This window comes from Pollicipes pollicipes, unplaced genomic scaffold (genome assembly GCF_011947565.3).
Source record: "Pollicipes pollicipes isolate AB1234 unplaced genomic scaffold, Ppol_2.1 Scaffold_4002;HRSCAF=4701_pilon_pilon_pilon, whole genome shotgun sequence".
In the NCBI taxonomy this organism is placed as follows: domain Eukaryota; kingdom Metazoa; phylum Arthropoda; class Thecostraca; order Pollicipedomorpha; family Pollicipedidae; genus Pollicipes; species Pollicipes pollicipes.
In genome coordinates this window covers 34,850,603-34,876,472 of record NW_023596420.1, presented here as the reverse complement: position 1 = coordinate 34,876,472, position 25,870 = coordinate 34,850,603, and the positions used below count along the sequence as shown (strand labels likewise).

Genomic DNA, 25,870 nt, shown 5'->3' with positions numbered 1-25,870 from the left:
AGTTCAGTCGGAATGGCTGCAGTACTGGTCCATGTACTACCGGACAGGATCGAGAGACTGGTCTGCTACACGTCACGAGCGCTGACGGCGACGGAGACCAAGTACGTAGTCGTCGAGAAGGAGGCGGTAGCCGTATCATTTGTGATCAAGAGATTCCACCAGTACCTCTACGGACGCCGTTTCTGCCTTATAATGGACAACAGGGCCCTATCGATGATTTGCACTCACAGCGAGAGCTGTCCAGTCTGACGGCGGCGCGAATGCAGAGATACGCGCTACAGCTGGCAGCGTATTCGTACGAAATGGGGCTGCGCAAGTCGGAGAAGATGGGGATCGCGGACACGCTGTCACAAATTCATCTGTCCGCTGAAGAAGAAGAAGAAGAGGAGACGTGTTGCCCCCGTGTTCTAAACACAGAGAACGAAGGACCGACACTGAGCTCTGCAAAAGCGGAGACAGCCACACGCCGGGATCCAGTGCTGGGACGAGTACTGCACTATGTGCGCACCGGATTGACTGAGACGTTGGACTCAGCACTAAATGTTTACCAGAAAAAGAAGGACGAGCTGTCGACGGAAGGAGACTGCCTGATCTGGGGCGGACGCTTGATAGTGCCCACCAAGCTGAGGAAGATGGCGCTGATGGAAGTGCACACTGGACACGTGGGAGGCAACAAGATGAAGCAGCTGGCCAGACGCTACGTATGGTGGCCGGGTCTAGACTCGGACCTGCTCAGCCTGCGTGGAGAAGAGAGCGGCACCGCCAAAGTCAACTCTGCATCTGTGGGAGCCGACTTCAGGGCCCTGGGAGCTCATCCACGTCGACATCGCTGGTCCGTTTCAGGGGACGATGATACTGATCGTCGCTGACAGTTTCTTCAAATGGATCGAGGCTGTGACAATGAAGACCATCACGGCAGCACGGACGGTGGAAGAGCTGAGGAATCTGTTCGCCGGACACGGACGGCCTCTGCAAATTGTGTCGGACAACGAGGCACAGTTTACATCAGAAGAGTTCGCGACGTTCACCAAGAGGAACGATATCAGGCATATCAGAGTGGCGCCATTCCATCCACAAAGCAATGGCGCGGCGGAGAAGGCTGTCCAGACCGTTAAGTTAGTTAACCAGATCGTAGCCCGTTAAGAACGGGCTACGGGCCAAACTATGCGAAGGTGGCACGATGGAACAGCGGCTGGCACGCTTTCTAATGGTGCATCGATCCACGCCGCTCTTCTGCACAGGAAAATCTCCCGCTGAACTGCTGTACGGAAGAAACTTTAAGACAAGATTCAACCTCATCCGCCCGGACAGAACAGGGGCCGATAGATCACATGAGAAACAGGTGGTGGAGGCCGGGGGCAGCCACCGGGTCTTCCGAGAGGGAGAAGAGGTCTGGGCAAAGAGCTACTTTGGCCCAAAATGGAGAAAAGGGACAATAGTGACACGAACCGGCCCGGTCTCATACGGAGTCGACATCGGAGAAGCCGTGTGGGGTCGGCATGCCGACCAGTTGCTCCACGCCGGTCCGAGAGAGAAGAAGACGGGAAGAAGAGAGGAAAGCCAAGAGAGAAGAGAGAGCAGGCGGGACAGAGAAGACAGAGGCGAGAGCAGTCGAGACAGAGGAGACAGAAGCGAGAGTAGTCTAGACAGAGGAGACTGAAGCAAAGAAGACTCGGGGTCCCGCAGCAGGAGGCGGTGATCCCACCGGAGACAAGTCGGCAGCAGACGCTGTCGGATCCGGGGTCACCACAGCAGGGGGCAGTGACCCCACCGACTACATCACGCCGGGTCACGCCGCGCCCACAGAGGCAGCAGCAGCAGACGTGGTGGGACCCGGGGTCACCACAGCAGCGGAGGGTGACCCCACCGACTACATCACGCCGGATCACGCCGCGCCCACAGAGGCAGCAGCAGCATACGCGGTCGGACCCGGGGTCACCACAGCGAGACATCGAGCCGCGTCGATCAACGAGAATCCGGAAGCCACAGGAGTGGTTAAATTATTAAGTGGGGGGTGGTGCTGTGGAGCAAAAACACCCCTCGAGATGGCACGACCGTCGCTTATACAATGTATTCAGGGTAGATGTCGCTGTATGTGTCTATCGGAGTGAGTCAATGCACAAACCCGCACCCGATCGGACGTGTGTCGGTGCAGAGTGCCGCCCCAGCGAGCGGAGCACCAGTGGCCGGACGGTATCACGACACTGCATCAAGCTTAGCTCCGTGTGCGTTAGCATGCGTGCGTTAGCATTAGCAAATGTCTCGTTTGCATTCAGCATCGCCGGCAGATCTGACTCAGCTGTAATGGATAGGCTGTTGCGTATTATTCGTGCCCAATCATCACTCATTATTGGCAGCAAATCCACTCGCTGCTCACCAAATCGCAGTGGCAGCAGCTCAGCCGAGCGAGCAGCGCATGTCCACCAAACGTCGACGCCGCGCGTCAAACCACTTCAGGGGCGCTGCAGGCGACAAACGCATAGCGTAGATAACAGGCTTACCCGAGAGCCTGACCAATTATGCTACCGTCAGCGAGTGACCGCGCTCGAGACGACATTGCAAGTTGGTCTCGAAACGGCAGCAGCAGTTCTACCATCGCGGTCAGCCGCTGCAGTCCAGTGACTTGGCCTCGAGCCGGAAGCGCTGCTCTCGCCTGCTTGGCCAGGAGGGACGTTAATTTGCTCACTGGCGTACTGCTCATGGTAGCCACTAGCCAAGTACGTGAAGTCCCGTAGTCACGGGCCTTTAATAACCTACCGAGCCATGTGATGTCTCTGCTCCGTCCCGAGCCCTCCACAAGGTAACTCAAGCTGCCTGTACTGTCGGGCTGAGCGCTCGGTCCAGCCCGCCACGAGAGTTGCCAAACCAAGACTGCTCGCGCACCACGCGGGGCCACACCCGACAACGAGGTGCGGCTGTCATATACATTCTGCCCTAAGCATGCAGACCGAAGTCGACCATGCCAGAGGGCAACGAAGTAGCAATTGATACACATCACACATATGACAACTGCACACGTTACAACCACGCATAAGCGCAAGTTGGCTGGCCTCCCGTCAATAAGACACCTAGTAAGGGTCATGTCGAGTTACTGACCTTAATTCGCCGGCAAGCGGGCCTGATGTCTGCGTGTCTTCTCACAGCCTTGCACTAATATCTTAAAACGCGCAAAGTTTCGCTGCACTTGATTCATCAGAACGTTCAAAACCATCTTGTTTAGTGGTTTATCTTTGGTCTCATGGTTTCCACATGGCATGCGTCGTTTTCAGTGACCTCAACAAATTTTAATATTTCCTGATCAAAGCAGACTTCTTGACCAACACAGCGTATAACAAATATCAATCATTTTCTAGAAGGGAAGAGCACGCGACCGCATTTCAATAAGGCCCTATGCGGTGGTCCTGTCAAACTATGAATCAAAAGGCCGCGGCAAAGGATCAACCATTTGGCTATTCTTAGACAACATTGTGCTGGTGTCAGGAAGCAGGAACGGCCTTACTCTAGGCACTCGGTTACAAACCATTTTGGAATAATAGCATGGTCTCACATCCATTATTTCCGCGCAGCCTGCAACATCAAGCTTTCCACAAACATGTCCTTACGATCACCGGCACCGCATGCATGAGTGACATGCTGCACGCGTGCCCCCCCCCCCAAAGCATGATATGGCGTGAGGGGATAACGCCATCTCCAACGGAAGGTGCCAACGCGTGGGTGACATTTGTCTTGACACCCATGCGCTAGAATTGTCAAAAAGAGTGTTTTCACTCTCCTCGCTCGATAACATTATTTTAAAAACCATAGTTGGGCCAGAACAATTTCTACGTGCCCGGCAGTCTCAATGGGGATGTATAAATACACTTCTATCGCCACCGACTCTGTGCCAGGCACCGAATGCGTTTGTAAAGTGATAACCCGCCGCCATCATTGCTATTTTTATACCGTGGAGAGCCTTCAGTAAGACGTTGCGTTACCACTCCTTGAAAATTATGCCAAATCATTGACAAAAACGACTGACACCATGTTTGGGTGTCCTTTGACAGCCCTACCCTAATCCTATCAAGTGTGCATTGTTTTACATCCCTTGCACGACCATCAATAAGTTTCAAACAATACCCTATTTTTGCTTCTAGTGTGAACACGTAACTTAAAGGGACATCGGTGACCTTCACGCATTTCCAAAAATACCTACTTATCACCGCACGTTACTTCGCAAGCACCGAATACAAATACGAAGTGCCGACACGCTGCCCCAGTTACTACCTTGAGAAGCATAGAGAGTGACGAGGGTAGAGGGTACTCTCCCCATTTTCGCGGGCCTATAGCTCATAAACTAGAGGGGCTTAGTTCCCAAGAATGGCACGACTCTCAACTGCATCGAAAGGTCTTCGAAATGACCATTTCGGGTCAAAACCCCACACAAATGCCAGCACTCTCTTCAAAGAAAGAAAGAAAGGGCCCTATCTTTACGGAAATATTTTAAAAACATTCTGCTGAAACATCAGTACCAGTTATGCCTAAAAATAGCACGGGGTAGTGCTACTGCAGCAACGTCAATATATAATCAAGGATACCACTTTCAACTATTTTCGAATCCAAATTACACTGTTAGCACTTTGTAAGAGCACTGCATTTCCTCTCTGCAGTTGTCACAATCGTCGCCACCATGACAACCGCCGTGCGTACCTCCACTGGTACTAACAAAAGAAGATTTGTGATTGACGCAGCGGGCGACAAGGGCGTCTTGCCAACAATCGCACAGGATGAAGTTTGAATCCATATGTCACCATTGATCACGTGATATGTCACTATGGACCATGATCCATTGGTCCATGATCCATGATCCATCCATGATCACTATGGACTTAACCAGCACAAAACTCGCATTGGTAAACGTATTAGAAGCAAAGCTTTCCAGCGCTTCATGATATCAATTAGGAAGCGTGACAGGTAGACCTGGTCGTTGATATACGTTACATGAAGATCTTACATTTCAAGTGTACAAATTTCAAAGAGACGCTTCGCGCGGATCAGCATTTGCAAGACCATAAACCCTTGACTTACTGCTATACTGAATCCGTTCATATAAGCCTCACAATCTCACATGGGAAATATACGCTCTAATCCAACGTTTGAACGATACGAACGAAGAAGGCGAAGCGCCTATCACCCGCCACCTCGTGTTCGCTGAAGCCAACAACTCTGCGCGTTTGGACGCAGACTACAATGCAAGGTAACGGCATTTTTTGGTATAAATATTGCGTGGGGGCGTACTCGAAACTATTGCATTTCTCACTTGTCGAGCCTGAAAACGAGGGACGTCCTTATAGGGACGGACTTGCCACTGTTTATTCATGATTTTGACAATTCATCATTTTTTTCTATTCAAAAAGTGGCCCAAATCTAGGAAGAGAGCTGCTTTGGACCAGTTTGGAGGCAGGCTTGGCTATTCTTCTTCTCGCGCTCACTCCTCCCTTATCTCCAGTGTATTTTTCAAAGCTGCACCCCTATAGCCCTACATCTACTGATAACGTGGTTCTGCAAGCACATAAATATCATGCCACTTTCGGTTATGTGATGTCATCGGGCATCCAGCTGGAAGCGGTGGCGACCCTCATTTCCTTCGAATTCTCACTGTTGTGACCGGTGCAGACCTTGCACTTCCTAATATGGTCTCAATCAATGGAATCTTGTGTAAAACTCATGCAATATTGTTATCATGCAATAATGATACCATGGACAGTTCTAAACACATCTAGCCCCGTTATCTAGATCTATATCCAATACAATGACAATCAAAAAGCGAGCTATCTCATGCCTGTTAACCAGTCATTTCGCTGAATCTAGGTACAACGGGCAGAATGGGAGACCCACGTCAATACTCGGTCTCTTACCCCAAAGTCGCCATTTTTCTCAACGGTGGAATCCCCCAGATGAATCCTCAACATGTGTCGCTCCAAAGTCCTGCGTTGACCATTTCAGGTACAGTTCAGGCATCCACAAAGAGCTCTAACGCTATTACCAGGTACGCCCTCCGTGGTAGATCCCAGAAGAGCCGCACAGCGCTTTTAGCAAAATGGCGATTAACTACGTTCTTTAAGCCAGTGAGCTTCTCTTGACACAAACACTACCAACGGCAGCCCGCAGCCATGCACTCGACCCAATTCGAAGCCGTCTGTCTCGCATGCCGCTCTAAAACGCCGCGCACATACTGACCACGTTCGTCGTAACATGCTGTAGTCAGCCACGATTCGTTCTAGTGATAAGTCTAGCTATTTAGTATCTTACGCTGTTTAGTATGCGAGGCAAATCTTGGCCGAAAAATCTGTGGAAAACACCGACCCGACGAGCCTTGGAAAAACACTGCGTTACCACTGATCTGTGATGGTAGCACTTCTATAGTACAGTTTGTAGTATACTTATGCCACCTACTAAAGATATTCTAATTATGAAATTATTTTAATCTAAAAGCTACTATGTTTGATATAATTCTGTGTTTCAATTCACTCATCAGCGAAATATGAATGTTTGGACATGCGATTCGGCAAAAGCTCACGCTGCAAGCGTTAACGAGTATAGACCAATGCTGAGCTTTAAGTTACGCCTAACTGTGATCGTCTGTTGTAATATTGTTTGATCTGCTATCATTTGTTTCCATTTTCGCAACTTAGTTATCAGTTAGCTCGGAAGAGTCCATTTTTGCCAGCGATCATATCCGGTTAATCGGAAACTTGTTCACACGGCCAGGATGAAGAATCCCGCATTTCTTGCACGGTGCACGTGTCGCTATCGCGTGACCACACCATCTCAGGAAACAGTCTTAATTTGCTTTCGTTCATGTTGGCATGCTTGTCGCGTGCTTATATCTAATGACAAGCGTGACATCAAGCCGTCTGAATGCATGCCAACTCCTACTACTTGGACAATTGCAGGAGTTGAAGAAAAGTTTGCCAAAGTTTAGCAAAGTTCGCAAACATTCTTCTGCCTTTTCCAGACAGAATCAGGACGCTCAAAACGCTAGTACGGAGAAGTCACAACAACAGGATAGTCTCCATTTCGAGCATTTACGGGACGAAACGGTATCATGGGGGAAGATGCACGATGGGCCGAGTTGAATCACATCGGTTTTGATTATATTTCCCCCCCCCCCGATGGGTAGTCTGAGGCATATGGATGTTACAGCTAAGTTTAACGAATAAGGCCGTAGGTCCAGTGGGCCTGAACGGAAATACCGAACAATTTAAAGCTTCATCAACCCTAACCGATCCTACACTTGCCCAACCAGCAAAGCGGGCTCACATCTTTACGACTGACTCATTCCGACTAAGGTTTCAGCAAAAGCCAGCACAGCTCCTCAAAGGGAATGTTCCACATTTATATGGCGTTTTGAGCTGAAATAGCCATCTTGAGGACCTTTTGATGCAGTTCACGGTTATGTACTTTTTAATACCCAAAACTATCTGGTTCCTGAGTTACATGCCCGCAAAAGTATGAACAGGTTTTTTCGAGCTGGAACCTATCTCCAAGCTGCCTCAGCGTTTATGAGGTCATAGAAGCGCCATGCGATCGCAGTCATACTACAGGCTGTTTTCTGCTTACTGTCAAAACAGCATGGCCGCTGGCACATTCGCAAAAGCGCTGATGCGGCACGCATGATACCATGCTCAGAAGACGATTAGCTGTTAGCAAGATTTTGCTGCTGAATACATTCACGAACGTAAGCGTGAGCACTTCCGGGTTGTGCGGCACTCGTCGTGAACGGGTCATTTTTCTTTTTATCTAGGCCATAGGTCAATGCCATAAAAAAGAACGCCACTGTTTGCAAGAAACGGCACCCAAAAAACGTACACTCTCCCGAAAGTTATGTAAAAGAAGACGCGACAGCAAAGCTGTCTTTTTTCCCGTGCTAGCGTTTTTTTCTTCTTGAAAAATATCCTGAGCCGCATTATCATGAACCCCCGTCGGAACACTGAACGGCGGTCACTGTGAAATGCGGTGTTATGCAGAAAATCTGTGCGAAAACTGGGAGAAAATCTGCAATTTGATAGTTCCGCGAGATGTGCAGGTGTGAGGTCACACTTATTTGACAAAAGAGTGTGAATCGGGGGCTCACAATGTGTGTGATCACTGGTGGTGTGTGTCAGTGGCTTGTATTGACCTTGATGTAATGGGGAGTGTGCGTGGGTGGTTTGCACCCTTGAGAGAACATTATTTTGGTATTATTTAAGTCTACTGACTCTCAATAAAATGTGATATATTGATACCTGCCTCTATCTACATGTTTGTGTTTGAACATGACGAAGGAACGCTGGCAAACTAAGAGAAGCACTAGCACTTATGTTGCAGGATTGTACAAAGGGAAGCTGGTGCTGCATTATCATCTTGCCAACATTTTGAGCCTCTTGAGGTATTACAGCATGTAATTAATCCATTGTGTGTCATTATATCAGCAGCTCATTTTGGCGGTAGGGGCTGGTGCATACAGCTCAGCAATGCACATGCTCAGTATAGGATCATATTATATGGCTTTGCAAAATTGTCTTTCCCTAAACAATTCTGAAAATATGGAACTGCCTTATTACTGAGGCACACTTCACTGTCTTCACAAATTTGGTATGCAGGCGATCATTGCTCGTGAGTCATCAATGTCATAGCCACTGCGACATGCGTGAGATACTGGGTGCTGAGCAAGGTGGAAAAGTATTGCTGTTGGTGTCTTGGATAGCACTTAATTATATTTTTATCATGAGCTTTGTGTGCACTGGCGGCTTCATGACTTGCTTGCATTTTGACCATCCAACTATAACTTTGTGCACTTGTGATGTTTCCAGCCTTGTGCAAGGTCAGCATGTTTGCAGCTTCATTTCACCATATTTAAAATTTCCCTATTATTTTTTCTAGGAAAGCGGTCCGATGGCTGCAGCATGTTACATGACTGTGGAAGTGAAATATGCGTTTGCATCTTTCTCACCTACCTTTTGTGAACTCCTAAAACAGACTGAGCCAATGATGCCATTTATTGGTTGTCCGCCTTTCTGAAAGTGATCTGTCTATTGTATCATGTGTTTTGGGTCAGTCGTATGTCAGATGGGGAGCCTATACAAGAGTGTATGCCTGACCCATCTTTTCGTGATGGAATTTATTATGAGAGCAGCATGGATTGCAGTACAAAAACCATAGCATTGTTCATTATGTCACGCCACAGTACAGCACTGAGGTAGTGTCACAGCTATTGACCCGTACCATTGCACAATATACCACATTGGTCGCCTACTCTGTCAAGCCTACGAGACAGCAGCTTATAATTTATGAATGACTCGCAACAACTGATTTAACAATGCCAAAGGACTATCAAGAGCAAGAATGTCATCGCACCACATTGGTCATACCAGGGATCACTACAAATCGCATAAAAAATTCTAAGCAAAAAAAACATTCGTAGCCTGACCTTACCATGTCTACCATAGCTATAGCAACGCTTAGACAATCAGTTCATAGCAACGTTACAACTTTATTAATGTTCGCATGGCACTGCATTTCCAGGTACAAACAATAACGAAAGCAAGTACTGTGCACATCACATGATACCAATGTCAGGACTACAGCACTAGAGGCAACGATGGGTCGACAATAAAATATTTACAAGATCATCAAGAGCACAGCAGCAACAGCGGCAACACAGCATAGCATGCTTTGATATTAACAATCTGCCATAAAAGCTCGCGATCTCTACGTTGCTTGTGTCAAACAGCCCACTAAAGCCTTTCATACGGCCAGCACCAAGACAAAAATCCACAAACAAACCACCCATTAACCCGCCGCCCAACACAGCCCCCGCGGCGAGAATGGCCGGTTCGCGTCAGCTTTCGTGTGTTTCGAGGCATTCTTTATGCCTGGCCGTCATGTGCCTCTAGGTATTGCTGGCGTCACAGAACCATTCCATGACGCCATCAAACGATGACGTAATGGGGCGCATTTTTACCTTTGAAATTATGCTGCTTAGTGTCGTTTTTGAACCTTAAAATCTCACCAATAGTTACAAGTAAGCTTTCCCATCATATCTGATACCTACCTCAACATCTCCGAATGTGGAACATTCACTCTAAACATTGCACTATATGATTATTGAGGCGTTTCATCCGGAGTGCTCGATCTGACATCGTGCTTCTATAACGTTGACATATCGCCAGTACCTTTCTTCTCCGTTCGGTTAAAGAGGATGCTCAAGACCGAAAAGTATTGAAGAAAAAATCAGGTACATAAAGCAAACTTACCTATAACACTTGGTATATTTGCTTACTGGAAACATACTCGAAATAGCACAATTTTTCTATTTCGTTAATATTCTCCTCAATATGCCACTGGCTGCGTTTGCTCTGTCAACATATTTGTCAGCTGGAATGCGTGACGCCATGCGTCTTAACAGAGCGTTCGATGCGTGGGCTGGCGGGGAAGTTTTTTAACTTAACTTCCCTTCTTCTTTTGTCTTTTACTTTAGATCACACCCAAACTCGCTTACACTGTGACACACTACCAATAAACACTACCAATAAAGTAGTGTTTGAAAGGGTAGCTTCTGTTCCGACATCACCATCATCTACCAAACCCGTATGTATTGTTTTTTATTCTTTCCATTTCAAATTCATTTCAGTTTCTTCTCACTAATTTGAAGTATTTTCTCACAACGTTATCAGTTTGCTGCGTAATGCAACCACATACAACACCAAACACTGCCACTTACCTTTTCCTAGCTACTTCTGGTATGTCGATTCCCTCCTTATCTATCTTACGTTGCATTTCCCCCAAAATTGCAGAAATGTGCCCCCCCCCCCCCACCCAACGTATTCGCCAACGCAAGAGCTACCTAATCAAACCCCGCCAGTTCGAGTAATTTTTAATCTCGTAGCGCTTTCTCCCCATGCTGACATAATGACAAAACTCTTGGGGTCATCGCCAACTGGCGCGCGAAGTTACAATCCACGTGTCTTTGTGGTCACGTGACGTGACGTAGGGCGAATACTGGGCCGTGACTGGTGCTGGCAAGCGTGCTGACAGCAGATCGAACGTGGCCATTGATTGCATCGTGGAGCATTTGTATGACAGCGTTTACTTGTAGTTCCTCAATCTCCCTATAGATGGTAGTATGGGCTGAAAGTGTTCGCCGAGCCAAGTGTTGTTGCGTGCTCGCGTTTTGGCCTTTTCTCGTGGTATTCTTGCAAGTCTGTTCGTGAGTTTAAAATATTTATTTGTATTCACATGCTCGGTTGGAGTGCAGTTGTTAAGTTATTTGATTGCAAGACTGATTTCCATAATAACTAGAAAGATCTACAACTTCTTGCATTATATGGCACAAAACGTAATTCCTACGTCAGGGTTGATACGTTCCTATAATCTTGTATCCAAGTACATCTTGCATGATTGGGGCATCCCGCCCGTCCGGGGCAGGCCGCACGTGTCTGATACGAGTGGGCCAAGTGCTCCTTGGGAACGGGACCTCGACCGGGTACCCAGCGCGTATACCCGGATTAAAGCTCGACGCTTAGACCCCCCCCCCCCCCCCCCCACCCTCGTGCGCAATGCGCGTCTGGCCTACCGCTAACCATTTTCCTTTATTGTATAGCGTTGAAATGGACATTTCTGGCCAGAAGGGCTGTGGTCCAGAAATCCGGTCTGTCTTGCTTCGTCCTGTATCCTCACGACGCTCCACATGTTCGGAGCGGGCTACATACGTCAGCCACGAGTAGGCCGAGTGAAGGAGGACCCTGACCGGGCGCCCAGCGCACACTCCGCAGAGGGTGTGCACGCCCTGCGGTGGCTGAGGTTCGGCGGTTACCCCCCCCCCCCCCCCCCAGGCGTGTGTAGTCCTATCCCACCACTATCCATTCTGCCTCATCTTAGCCCCGAAATGATCATTTCTGGTCGAAGGTAGTCTACCCAAACAACCAGCCGCGTTCCAATCTAACACAGCTTTCGCAGCAATGTTTTAAAGCCCATTAAAGCCGTTATATCTGGAAGTCGTGACCACGAACGGCTTATATGAACCACCCGACAATGATACTTGTTTTGACCCTGAACGCTGCATGGCCATTAGAATGGCATGATTTGATTACATTATTACTGCGTCATGGATGCCTGGGTAACCTTTAAAAGTCTGCACTTATTTGCGGGCATGTACATAAGAAGCCAGACGTGTGTCAAGTGCTTAGAAGGGCAGGGCTGCGAACTGCATAGGAATAGCCTTCGAGATGGCTTTTTCCGTTCAAAACCCAATACAAATATGGAACACACCCTGTAACGAGAGGAATTGTATTTTTTGTTGTGGAAAGGCGCGGCCCGTTTTTCAAAACCCTCTCCAGAGTTCTACGAACAGGAGCTGCAGCAAAGTGAGACTAAGTGATACTGACTAAAAATAAAATGTCCAGTTGTCCTAGCAATAGTGTGGGTCGATATGTGAATACCACTACCTGCAATCGTGCGAGGCCATGCATCCATAAGTTTCTGGGTGTTTTTTTTTTAAGGATCAATGCCAGATATCGACAACCAGAGCAGATCGAGACATGAGACCGATTGTATGACATATGCACACGTACCGTCTACAGACCACCAGCGGCTTCAACACTGTCCGACATATAGGTGCGCCAGTAGTAGACTGTAAAGTCAATGGTCGCGTTGACGAAGAGCAATTGAAATATCGCTAGGATGGAACGAAGGTTTGGCAAACGAACCAGGTACGTCACCAACGTCAAAGCGTCCTAAGTGGTTGATACGATAATGTCGCAACTTTATCCTACCCAAACGCAGACAGGTCCCGATTTTGGTCTCTGTCTGCCTTTAACGTGATATTTTTGACTCATTTGACTACGAGTGCTGGCCAAAAAGTGCACCGGCCTATTACCATATGAGTAACGCACCTCACAATGGGGCGTCCAAGCGGATGGTATCTAAATGTTGCCATGAATCCTACCTGAGGACCTGCAGCTGTCGGGTAGTTGCCGCGTGCCTGGCTGAAGCGGCCTGGCTCGTGCAGCCATTACACACACGGGCGTGCCGTGCGTGCGGCCGCAGCTGGCGCGGTCGCCATGGCGGCGCAGCACACTGAATGGCGTCGTTTCGCCGAGTGCCGACTTCCCCCGCTGCGTAGGCGCCGTGCCTAACGAGTATTGTATGTGTGGCCGCCACACAGCCGGCCGTTTGTTGCGCGGCATCGATGGCAGCGGTAGGAGAGGTTTCGCCCGCGAAAACACCTCCGTGTCGTAAGAGAAGCGACCAACACTATGCCGCGCTGGGAGCCACGGGCACAGGTGAAATGGACTCAGGCCGGCCACCTCCGGAGCAACGTGTAATCAAGTGTCGTAACGCAATTATGACTCTGAGGCATGGATCAAATTTTCGTGGATTTTTCTGCTCCATATTTGTCAAAACTAAAGTCATTTTCGCGTGTGCTTAAACTCTGTGGGATTAGACTATCATTAGAATTTTACGTAGTGACTGAAGCGACTTGTTGACATTGCGGATGGAAGAGCTGTTAGGGCTATCCTCCTCGTTTTTTTTGTGTTGGTATGCACGCGGCGTTTCGGACAATGAGTTCTCCGGACGGTATCAACTATCGCCTGGCTGCCACGCAACTTTCGAAATATTCTAAAACGCCCTTGAATGCCGCGATCACTTCGACTGCCGAAGGTTTAATCACACAAAAAACATGAAACGGGGCGGCGTAGCCGCGCTGATGGAGCCACATCAGCATGATTTGGACGATAACTTCGCGACCAGTTGTAGTGAATGTCTGGGGTCAATTCACGCTATGTCAGAGAAACATAAAACGGGTAAGCTCTGACAAGCATAGTTTGCGCCGTGGCTGTTACAGACATGCTGTATTGATGATCGCTCATTCTTCAACTCGCTTTTTTTTGGATACTGTCATGGAAGCGGCACTGGTCTTGTAAAGACGGGGCAAGCTCATAACCTTGCACTGCTGATGCCTGCAAGCAGCATCTGAGTTGCGCTTCAATCGCCTGTAATGCGCCTAGTATAGCTTGAGCGCGCTTGTTCAGTCTTGTTCTTCACTGCATAACATCTAAATTATACTTATTATTGAAAAATATTGAAGGACTCTGTGACCCCGTTTGACGTTCACAGGCATTTCACCTGTTTTCAAATACCAGCCATTTGGAACTATTTGTCTTGTGGCGCCAAATGTCGTTTATCACATTGTCTTAATTGGGAGGCCATCACATGACACGCATTATTTGGTATATTTGCAAGCTTGACCTTGACGTGCCAGAGGTTTGACCCATAGTATGGAAATAAATCGCAAGGTGAAATAGTGACGACAAATCTAAATTACTTTTATATGATAATCGTAGTGCATAACCAGCATTGCGTAGCGATACATGGCATGTGCGCTCTCAGCGACGTGGATTGACTTTAGGGGTCCGAAATTGCCCCCAAAAAAGCATAATTGGACATTTAAACGAGGATCATTGCATCGGTTTTTTCCTCAGTTACCCTACCTTGTTTAGCATAGCCGCAACCGGTAATACGGTTATACGCCATTCACTCCAATGAACATTTCGGCTGTGGCGATGCTTTCGTGACCTGAGAGGTCGCTCAGTTAACACAGATTCAATCCAAGACCCAACATTCAGTCCAAGGCTCCAAGACCCAATTCAGCTTCAAGATCCAGGCATCAAGTGCGGAAGCAAGCAGGGAACATACCATTTCTTACACATTTACGTTCTCTTTTTAGGCCTGCAAATGATTCCTGCCAGAAAGGTTAGTCTCAGTTCTGATATGACGATTAAAAATGCAAGTACCGTGCCATGAAACGTCACCTATTGACCTGGGCCAAACCAACTGGATGTACGGTAGATAACTTCGACAACAACTTGCATGCTGTTTTTATTGTGAGGGTTTATCAGCCGTAGTGCAAATATAAGTAGGGGAGTCTGTCAGCCCCCTTCGTCGGGCGAGGGTTAACAACAAAATGTTCGGTAATCGCTCAAAACGCAGACGTAAAAATGATCCAGTTTAAGATTCGAAGCAAGCTTGAATGAGCCAAGTGATCAAGAAGACCCAATGCACACGTCTGCCTACAGGTTTTGTATTGACCTTGCATGCCAGAAAGCCACCATTTGCGGCATGGAACTAGCGAGGTGATAAGAAAAGTGGCAGTTGTCGCCGTAGAGATGAGTCCTGAAGAAAAGCATATGGAACCCGTTGTCTTTGGCGTTGCAATTTCGCCGTCAATGAACTCAGCAGGCGGACGTGCACTGATGCTTAGCTACCGCGCTCAGGTTTACAGATGGCAGTGCTGAACTGGTGCTTAGCTATGCGACGCCTGTACGGATTTAGAAGAGTTCACGCTTTTGCATCACTGCGCTGTAAGAATGCAAAATAACATCATTTTGGGTTGAAATCAATAAAAAACAACTGTAGTAAGTTTTGTAGTTAAGCTCATTCGATCTGTCTCGGTCTAGGTCATGGCGTGTGCTACGTGACTGATGATAGCACGAAATCAGTGTGAATGTCTGTTCCTGGGGTGTTGCTGGTGTACCATGGTTACGGGTCAGACAGCGTTGAGATTTTCAGTGATGCTGTACACGGCACGTCCGCCTGTACCGTAGCATCTGGTGCAGCTGGTCTCGCATCTTTACCAGCCCTGGCTGCGGGCATCGGACGGCAATTCTTCTTAACGCCAGAAGCGTTAGAGGATCCATGGTCTGCTCTTCACGGTGAGGATAGACCCACGGATTGCGGATACATCCGTCAAAGTTGCCAGCTCACACAGAGTTCAACTCTGTTCAACAGAGTTCACTCTGTTCAACAGCTCACACAGAGTTCAACTCAACTCAGCCTCATTCAACTCACCCGATCATTAACTCAGAAAAAACCTTACAACAATAAAACACAGCAGTGTCAGTTCAAAGCAATGCACGAACAGCCTTCATAGCGCATAACTCAGCCAAATCTCAAATATTCTGCTTTAGAAAAGCAAAGCTCTAGTTCCTTCGAAGGTAGGTAAAATATCTAGTGACCTATTAGTCTGTCTAATAATGATGAAACCATTATTTTTCCTTATCCTGCCAGCAATCCCATTTGACGACATTGGGTAGCAATGTATTTCAATGATGAAAAATTTGGCAGAAGCGTGTATTGCTGGTAGAAAGCACACCAAATAATTTTCATATCAAAGCTTCTGTCTGAGAAAATTTAAAAGAAAAACTCTGCGGTCCCACTATAGTTATGTTTTCCTAGTCATTTCCATGTAAAATCCATGTACAAGCTGGACGCTTGCAGTGATTTTGCATGCCAGTGATTCTCTTATAATTATTTAAAACGTCCAAGACACTTGTAACCAAAGCCACGAAAATTACGTGGGTGAGCATGCCAACCGTGACTATCCATTCATACTTCAAATGAAGATGTAGCAAAATTTGGATCAGCGTGTGCGATCATCATGGCCCTTGTCGAGTGGCTAATATGTATTTGAGATGTCAAAGCTGTCATGACAGACACCGTATGACGGACGGCATGTGACGAACTCTCGCACCACGTTTTGTGAGTATTGAATTATATTTGTGTCCAAGGCACTTACCTCGCACGGAGTATTGCACACTATGATTAAAATTCTGCACAATCTAATAAAGAAAAATGACTAGTGGGCTGAATGCAACAAAATGAATCAAAGCGACACACCATTGCCAATATGTGTGGAAAATCAGTCTTGAGCTGTGTGGATGTGAAGGCATCCAACTGCAAAATGGACGGCTACAAATAAAACAGCTTTCATGTTTTCCAAGATCAGCAAAACGCGGAGATCTGAAGTCACCTGGCATTTTAGCATTGTGAATATAAAATGCCTCATCTGTTTTATTCTCCTGGATGAAACAGCCGGCACTACATGCACGTTCTGCTGCCAGTGGCGCGCGTGGATCAGAGTCATAACACGGCCGGTAGCCTAGCAGGAAATGGTGGTCTCAGTTGAGGTCGTTTCATCAGTTGGCGTATCGGGTGACCTATGCAGACATGAAGCATCACATGTCAGGTGGGATGGTTGCTTCATTTATTAGGAAGGCGTACTGGATGAGCGTCGCTCTGTGTTTATGTACTGGTCACCCATGAAGCTTTGAGTGACGCGTGTAGACAGACATCTTGCACTAGTTAGGATTCTGCAAATGTTAGGCTGTTTGCCTATGCCTCAAGGTTATTTGAACCAGAAGCGACTTTGGTTCCTGCTTTGTGGTGATGTTTATGAAATAATGTTGAAAATAATGGTCACATCATTAGTAATATGATGAACCCTGTTTGCTCTGATGTTCGTGCAGAATTGCATTCCCAGCAGTCAAAGCAACATGCCGTGTTATGCGTCTCAGCACCCACTGGCTGATGCCGACTAATTGCACAATATCATGCCGATGGAAATTAACTCTCACGCTGATAGTGGGGATGGGGGCTGGGTCGATCCGACCCCTTAGGTTTTTCAGGTACTTTTCCGACATACTGTTAAATCGCGCTCAAATTTGCAGTAGCCTATGGCGCATCCATTTACGTGATTTGACACCAAAAACGTGTTCATAGCTTTTCCGCTTTCGGAGCAGCGACGGTTTTGGAGGAACATTGCACGGCGATTAACGGCAGGCGCGGCCGGCGAGCTGCGGACAATACCGCGGAACGCGCGCGGCGGGCCGGCATTGTTTCATTAACGGGGCCATATATCATGGGTTTATGCTTAAACACAGACTATTATGCACCATTCTACTACGGGTTGAGCAGGAAACGCGCCTGTTTATGTTTCGCGTCAGGATAAGGCATGATCTCAAGCATATGAACATTTATACGTGAAAGGTGTGAGTTTCTTAGAAATTTGAGTTATATAATATATATATATATATATATATATATATATATATAATATAGATATATATATAATATATATATATATCTATATATATTATATCTATATATATATATATATATATTCTCTCTCTCTCCTCTCTCTCTCTCTCTCTCCTCTCTCTCTCTCTCTCTCTCTCTCTCTCTCTCTCTCTCTCTCTCTCTCTCTCTCTCTCTCTCTCTCTCTCTCTCTCTCTCTCTCTCTCTCTCTCTCTCTCTCTCTCTCTCTCTCTCTCTTCTCTCTCTCTCTCTCTCTCTCTCCTCTCTCTCTCTCTCTCTCTCCTCTCTCTCTCTCTCTCTCTCTCTCTCTCTCTCCTCTCTTCTCTCTTCTCTCTCTCTCTCTCTCTCTCTCTCTCTCTCTTCTCTCTCTCTCTCTCTCTCTCTCTCTCTCTCTCTCTTCTCTCTCTCTCTCTCTTCTCTCTCTCTCTCTCTCTCTCTCTCTCTCTCTCTCTCTCTCTCTCTCTCTCTCTCTCTCTCTCTCTCTCTCTCTCTCTCTCTCTCTCTCTCTCTCTCTTCTCTCCTTCTCTCTCTCTCTCTCTCTCTCTCTCTCTCTCTCTCTCTCTCTCTCTATCTCTCTCTCTCTCTCTCTCTCTCTCTCTCTCTCTCTCTCTCTCTCTCTCTCTCTCTCTCTCTCTCTCTCTCTCTCTCTCTCTCTCTCTCTCTCTCTCTCTCTCTCTCTCTCTCTCTCTCTCCTCTTTCTCTCTCTCTCCTCTCTCTCTCTTCTCTCTTCTCTTCTCTCTCTCTCTCTCTCTCTCTCTCTCTTCTCTCTCTCTCCTCTCTTCTCTCTCTCTCTCTCTCTCTCTCTCTCTCTCTCTCTCTCTCTCTCTCTCTCTCTCTCTCCTCTCTCTCTCTCTCTCTCTCTCTCTCTCTCTCTCTCTCTCTCTCTTCTCTCTCTCTCTCTCTCTCTCTCTCTCTCTCTCTCTCCTCTCTCTCTCTCTCTCTCTCTCTCTCTCATATATATATATATATATATATATATATAGAAACAAACTGACACTGCGAGATCAGATATTTGCCTAGTAACATGAAACTTGCCACCAATCACAAGATTTTCTTGAAGCCAATCACATGGTATTTTCCGGTAAGCTTTATCTTTATTAGCTTGGAAACAGCAAGCGGGGGGGGGGGGGGGGCGGGACGCAGCGACCCACCGATCAGTCCGCGTTATGAAAAACAGCGGATCAGGGCGACGGTTCAAGAAAATGCTCTACGTTTGAAGAAGTTAAAGCAAGCACCAGGTAGGATAAGCTAAGCTCACTTATAACTATTTGTATGCTTTTAATTGGAAAATGCTGCTTTCAACGACATAAATGCTCCATTTAGGAAACATTCTTCTCAATACGTCATTGTTTGATTGCGTCATGGTGCGTAATTATGACGCTGAGGTGCTACCAAACTGGCCGCGCGAGCTTGGCACCCTAGCACCCGCATGTAGTGCTTTGATCTTACCGAGAATTGGCCGTGGCGGTGCTGAAGGTGTTTGCTGAACCAAAAATCGTTATGTGCTCGTGTTGTGATCACTTCGCGTCGTGTTCTTGCATATTTATCGGTGAGCTTTAGTTGTTTATTTGTATTCACACGCTCAGTTATGACGCCTTTCTTAAGTTAATTGATGGCTAGTCGTAATTCCGTGATAAACAGTACTCACGTCCAGATTCGTGCATTATGTAGCACACAACGTGATTCATGATTCAAACTTGCACAGCCCGGTTAACACTGACTGAGAGCAATGGACGTCCGTTATCTCTGTAAATTGTGCTCACGCCAGATGTAAAGGACTCGACGGTTATACTCTTCTTAGTCATGAACGCTGCATGATTAATGGAGTGGGACGATTTGAATGATTTTCCTATGGCGTCATGCATGCCTGAATGATCTTGGAATATTCTGCACGGAAAGGTATGAACATCTTTGCGGATGTATGACTAGGGAACTAAAGGCTTTAGATCTTGAAAAGAGTATGGCTGTGAACTGCGCCGAATGCTCTTCAAAATGACTATTTCTTTTAAAAAACACACAAATTTCCAACGCTCTCTTTAACACATTCCTAAAATCTAAGACACTAGGGTGAAACGAATTTGTCGTTGAAGAGATGAAAGCCCGTAATGCGAGGGCTGATCGACGTGGACTCAGTTGATTCGTTTTCTGGTAGGTCGGATCGCATCGGATCAGGTTGACAGCACGTTTGCGCTCGGCAGCCAGCGCACCCCGCTTCACGCTTCTGCCAGTGTGGTTGTGCGTCTTTTCTTCCGTCGGTATCATTTAGATTGCCTTCACCGCGACACCCGGGGGCTGCTATCTGGCCATGTTTGTGTCCCGTCCTGTTCATCGTATTTGTGACACGAGAATGGTATGCTTTCCATGCTGCACGAGCGAAGGGATAAAATTGCAGTGATGCTGCAACGTTGTAGAAATACGCTGGTTGATAAAGACAGCGACATATAAGCGACTTTGGAACATTTAAGAAGAATCTTCAAAGGATGGTACGGTGACAACGCAAGATGAGTGCTGCTGACATCAATGATTGCAAAGATCTAGGGCCATCAAAAACATGATTGACCGGAGCAAACCGGGCCCTTAGCTGTTGAATCTACACAATTTACGGTTAGCTGATGGGCCGGCTCTGCCTGGGCCTTGTTCTGCCTGGAGCATTGCTCTGCCTGGGACCTTGTTCTTAATATCTTTTTTTAAGGATTAGCTCTGCTATGTAACTCAATACCAGGTAAATAAACGGATGGTGAGCAAGGCTGACTCCTCGTTGCGTCGCAAGTGTATTTAAATTGCGCATGGTTTGTTGTGGATACGATACCATCTTTAAGCCGCTATCCACAAAACGTTCTTTGTATGGCCTTTGTTCAGCCGTTGGGGTGGATTGACGTCCACGCCATAGCCTCACATCACCTGCGAACTTTACAGGGCCCCGCACATGTTCGCCGCCCAAGAAGCCGCACATGTTGCGCACTGTGCACCACACATGTGGCGCGCGGCTGGCCGGGTGCTGAGACGTTCGTCTCTGTTTACAGCTCGCTTCATTCGATCATCACAGCGCAGCCACCATCACTTCATGGGGCCTATACCTATCGCCGCAGGGCAGACTTGCCAGCTGACCGTCTGCCGTGCTTCGCCTATTGCTGTTAGGCTGGAGTGTCACAGGTACGGTGACTGCCAGAGTGTTCGCACTCCAGATAAACACGAGCACACAAAGCCTGCGCCCACTGACGGCGAACTTCTCCAGGCGAATGCAGCGGCAGTGGGCGCCAGAGCCGTTGTACCCACCCCGCTGAGCCCGAATTAACTTCGTGAACCAGTCCAGGCCAAGCCGCCCATCCAACAATCGCAAACATTGGCGACGAATGTCAATGAACCGTGAACGTTTCAGGGAAAGTAAATACCGAACTCCGGACCAGGCAGCTGCTCGCCTCAGCACATTTGGATACCTACTTCTCCAGCTTTACCCACCAGGACAGAACAAACAGAGGGCGCCGTCTCTAGGACACTCCATCAACATAAAATTCTGAAGTGATGGTTCAAGTGGACCACGCTTTGTCTCATGCTTCCTCTCAAGCGACGTCCATAATCATAGCCTGTTTTAGGGAATGCCGCCAACCGGAAGCGAACACCGGTGAGCACCGAGCGAAGAGGACGGGGAACGGTGTGAGGAGAATACAGAGCATGCCGGACAAAGATGATAGTGATTAACACGGGAAGTTGGTGGGGAAGAACAGACAGAGATGGCAGAGAGCATTGGATGGATACCGCGAGACACACGAAAAAGACACGCAACCTAGGGCAAAGATGACAGGGAACACTAGAAAAAAGTATAGGGAACAATGGACGAACGAGGCAGCAAACACCGTGATGGGATACCAAAAATTACTTTGTGCGGTCAGGACCGCAACACCGAATGTGGACTGCTGAGGCGCGTAGCAGAGAACGCTGGACAACAAAATTGCGTTTTTTGAAAGACAGAGATTTCACAGAATAGTCCGTGTACACCCTGAGCTGCCCATTTCTCCATTTGCTATTTGCGAACAGAGATAACACACGATAAGGGACAGGGATGCCATGACGCGGGAACGAATCGAGTTCCATCTGGCGACATGCGATTTGCTTCTCCTTCCAGAAACAAATTACCAATCCATTCATGGCATGCAAAAACGGGAGCTCTCAATCATTGGGCTGACGACGCATCCCTTTCAGCTAGCGGAACACGTCTGGGGAGCCGCGCGAGCAGCTCAGGTCCCTGCTCCGACATGGAGGCTGCGGTTGGAGGGGGGAGGGGGGGGGGCGTCTGACCGACATTGATTGCCGGACGGCTACCCCGGCCGGCTACCAACTTGGCCGCAGTTATGTCCAAACCGAGCCGGATTAGTCTAATGTAATTGATACGTTGGAGCGGGGTGGCCTCCGGCGGAAGATGAGGCCGTTAAATTCAGGCCAGGCCATACTGAACAGACCGCTTCACGGCCTATATATTGCCGCGGTCAGTTGGGAGAGCTCTCGACGCGGCTTTCAGACGTCAGTGTCCCCTCTGTTTTCGCGGCCGCTGCTCTCTCAGCCGTCCAGGTCCTCTCTGTCATCCCTACCGCTGCTCTCTCAGTCGTCCGTGTCCTCTCTGTTATCCCGGCCGCTGCTCTCTCAGTCGTCTGTGTCCTCTCTGTCATCCCTGTCGCTGCTCTCTCAGTCGTCCGTGTCCTCTCTGTTCTCCCGGCCGCTGCTCTCTCAGTCGTCCGTGTCCTCTCTGTTGTCTCTGTCGCTGCTTTCTCAGTCGTCCGCGTCCTCTCTGTTATCCCTGTCGCTGCTCTCTCAGCTGTCCGTGTCCTCTCTGTTTTCCCGGCCGTTACTCTCTCAGTCGTCCGTGTCCCCTCTGTCATCCCGGCCGCTGCTGAGCGCAAGCAGCTAACGTTAGAACCTGTGGGGATGAAAACGTACCAGTGCGTGTCTGAACAGGTACTGAGCAGGATAACCGCACATTTGTGAAAAAAGCAAATGGCCCGTGATGTCTCCATAGATCAGGCGTAGTGCTGGCCTTGTCACCTCCGAATGGCAGACGATGAGGACTCGAGAAAAAGCGCCACATGAGTGCCATCCGGCCCAAGGCTTTTGAATTTCCAGTCGCGTGATTTATGCGATCGTATTTCTAGTCCAATGTTCAGCATTTATGATTTTATTTCATAGTCATAAAGAGCTCTGAAATATCGTGTCCGGATATTGAGAATATCACTGCAGGCCTGGCCAGTGCAGCGGCGGGTCAGGCTCCGCCACATGGCGTCACGTGACCGAGAGGAGACAAAGAGGCCGCCAGGTCAGGGCACGCCTATCATTTGCCCTTGGTAAAGTGCCTCTCCCGTATGACTGGACAAAAGCGCAACTTAATTGTCAGAGACTGAGTAAGGCTGCCGGAAGCGCATTGATCTTGAATACGTTAAAGCAAAAGTGTCGAACGCATTAACGCAACGGCGTTTCCAGACCTAGGAGTGCTTAGCTAACTTAAAACATCCACTAATTATGTCGGGGCGCTTTTACCAAAAAGCGCCACATTATATTTTTTCCGGCAGCTAAACTGACAAAGCGACCGGCCTACCTATCTGCTTGGGGAAGAACACCGCACACCCTTTGCCTGCTGTGACGTGCGTCGAATGTGTCTGCGATAACCGACCACCTCCTCTCACATTATTCTAATACGCGCGTCACCGATTTACATGTTAGTGGGCGGATCATGCAAATGGCTCCCGTGTGTCCCGAACGAGGTGTCGTATTTCCCCATGGCGCTTCGCCCATTATATCCCGATGACAAATCGATAGGACCAGTGACGCTTCTCGAATCCCGCGGCGGTTCCAATGCAGTTGTGGCCAGCGGCTCTTCCCAGACGCGCTGAACGTGGCACGTCTAACCGCAGTATTTTGTTGACTGCCTGTGCTATCCGCGCTTTGTAAAAAAATGCGCAGGTGCTGACGGCTGTGGGGAAATGGCCCCTCTACACAACTCTCGTAAACAAAACGCCGTGAACTGATGCATGTGTAACATTCTGATAGAATAATCTACATTCTAAAGAGAATCATGGCCGCTCGCTGACTGCGACACTGCGTCCCTTTTAATATGGATGCGTCTCTTGCAAAGCTTACTGGCGTAGACGTGGCCGCACATGGGTCTCCGCAGTCCCGCATCGCAGCGACACAGAACCAACACCGCTCGACGGGGCAGATAACAAGCAGTCACGTTGGAAAAAGTGCGATAACGTTCAACTGGGGGCAAACCGCGGATCCGCCGGTCACGGGGCATGTATGAGGACTGAGACCAGATATGGGTCACCGGAGTTGATAAATACGTAAAACTAACGACACCGCGTGGTTGTCAGATTCCGAACGCCCCATATTGCTATACTCACAGAAAATCGTCAGCTTTTTGCCAAGCTGACCGAAAAACACCCATATTCCGTTTCTCGCCTATGTTTTCAATAGAACTGCCCTTTATGTGCAGGCATGCATGGTAAGGGTAAAATGCTTAGTATCTTTACGTATGCCGGTATTTATGCAATGAAGCATTTGCAGCGAAAGCCGCTTCAAAAGCAGATCGCACCGGTGTTTTGTGTGTCCGTGTTGCCGGCTGGGGTCGCCGAGGTCAGCTGTCCAGGGAGGGCCGTCACGACACATGGAGACCGCGACGTAGCTGCGCACGGCAGGGGCGCTGAGCTGGAGCTGCACTACTAGCCTGTGGTCTCAGGGTATAGCCACCAAGCGCTGCTCAGCGCCAAGGTCAAACCAGCGGGAGCAACGCATAAGATTTAAATACATCGAAGAGGGTAAAACCGCAAAAGCAGATCCCTGTGTTACACATGCACATTGTAAATCATTGTAAGCATTCCTCCTGGCGTTTCTGATATTTTAAGTGTAATTAGAACTTTTTCAAGGTTTATGTTCAAGGCCCATGCTGCAGCATCAATGATGAGAAATATCATTGGCTTGTTAGACGGCAATATAAGAAGTCTGGCGTCTAAAACAACAAATGCAAAGGAGGAATGTGCAGTAATGATTTATACTCCCGAATAACTACACCGGACCTCCTTCTACCGTAAGTCGTCATCATCTCCGCCTCTATATGGATATTTTGGGTGACCTTTTACACACCTGAAGTCATGGTGGTGTGAGAAAAAGTAAATCAGTAATCTTGGCACCGACCGCAGTGTATTGTGGTAACCGATTATCTGGGAGCTAGGAAGACGACCCACAGTCCCTTAAACGTGTTAAGGAAAGTGTTCCACATTTGTATGACGTTTTAAATTGAAATAGCCATATTGAAGATCATTCAATGCAGTTCACAACTTTGCCCTTCTTAAGACCTAGGGTGGTCTAGTTTCTGAGCTACACGCCCGCGCCGATGTGCAAACGTTTTGTGCAGATTATTTCAATGTCACCGGGGCATTAATGGCGCCTTAATAACGCCATTGAAATCCTGTTATTCTATTGACAATGCGATCATCGATGTATGAAAATTATGATTGTTGAGTTGTACACGTCTGGCGCCCGTGAGCACGATTTACAGATATAACGGCAGTCAATCACGTCTCAATCAGTGTCTGTGCGGTGACGCAATAAAACACGGACGTATTGAGGAATTTACTAAATGGGGAAATTCTGATGTCTAAAGCAGTCTTTTCCATTTGAAAGCATGCCAAAAATTGTAAGGGAGGTTATTTCATAATGTCTGGCGTTTACTTCGATATCTTCAAATGTGGAACATTCCCTCCAGCTGAGCAAGCAGTTATGGACATTGAAGGAAGCGCACCTGTACGCATCCTAGCGTACTGAAGCGTGCGTATCTGTGTGGGCGTTTGCGCCGCAAAGTCAATTGAAGACCCTTCGCTGCAGTTCACAGTCCTGCCTTCCTTAAGACCTGACAGTCTCCAGTTTCTGGGCTACACGCCCGCGAAGATGTACTGAATATTTTGTGCACACCATTTCAAGGTCATTCAAGCAT

At 48.0% G+C, this 25,870-nt stretch overlaps 1 protein-coding gene across 1 annotated transcript in view; it reads left to right on the top strand.

Annotated features, from left to right (window-relative positions):
* The first annotated feature begins 302 nt into the window (after positions 1 to 302).
* LOC119094423 (uncharacterized protein K02A2.6-like) overlaps positions 303 to 25,870 on the top strand; it is a 31,255-nt gene continuing 5,687 nt past the window's right edge. Inside the window, exons 1-2 of the mRNA XM_037217484.1 lie at positions 303 to 782; positions 844 to 1,046. Coding sequence (XP_037073379.1) covers positions 303 to 782; positions 844 to 1,046 — 683 coding nt within the window. The remainder of the gene's footprint in view (positions 783 to 843; positions 1,047 to 25,870) is intronic.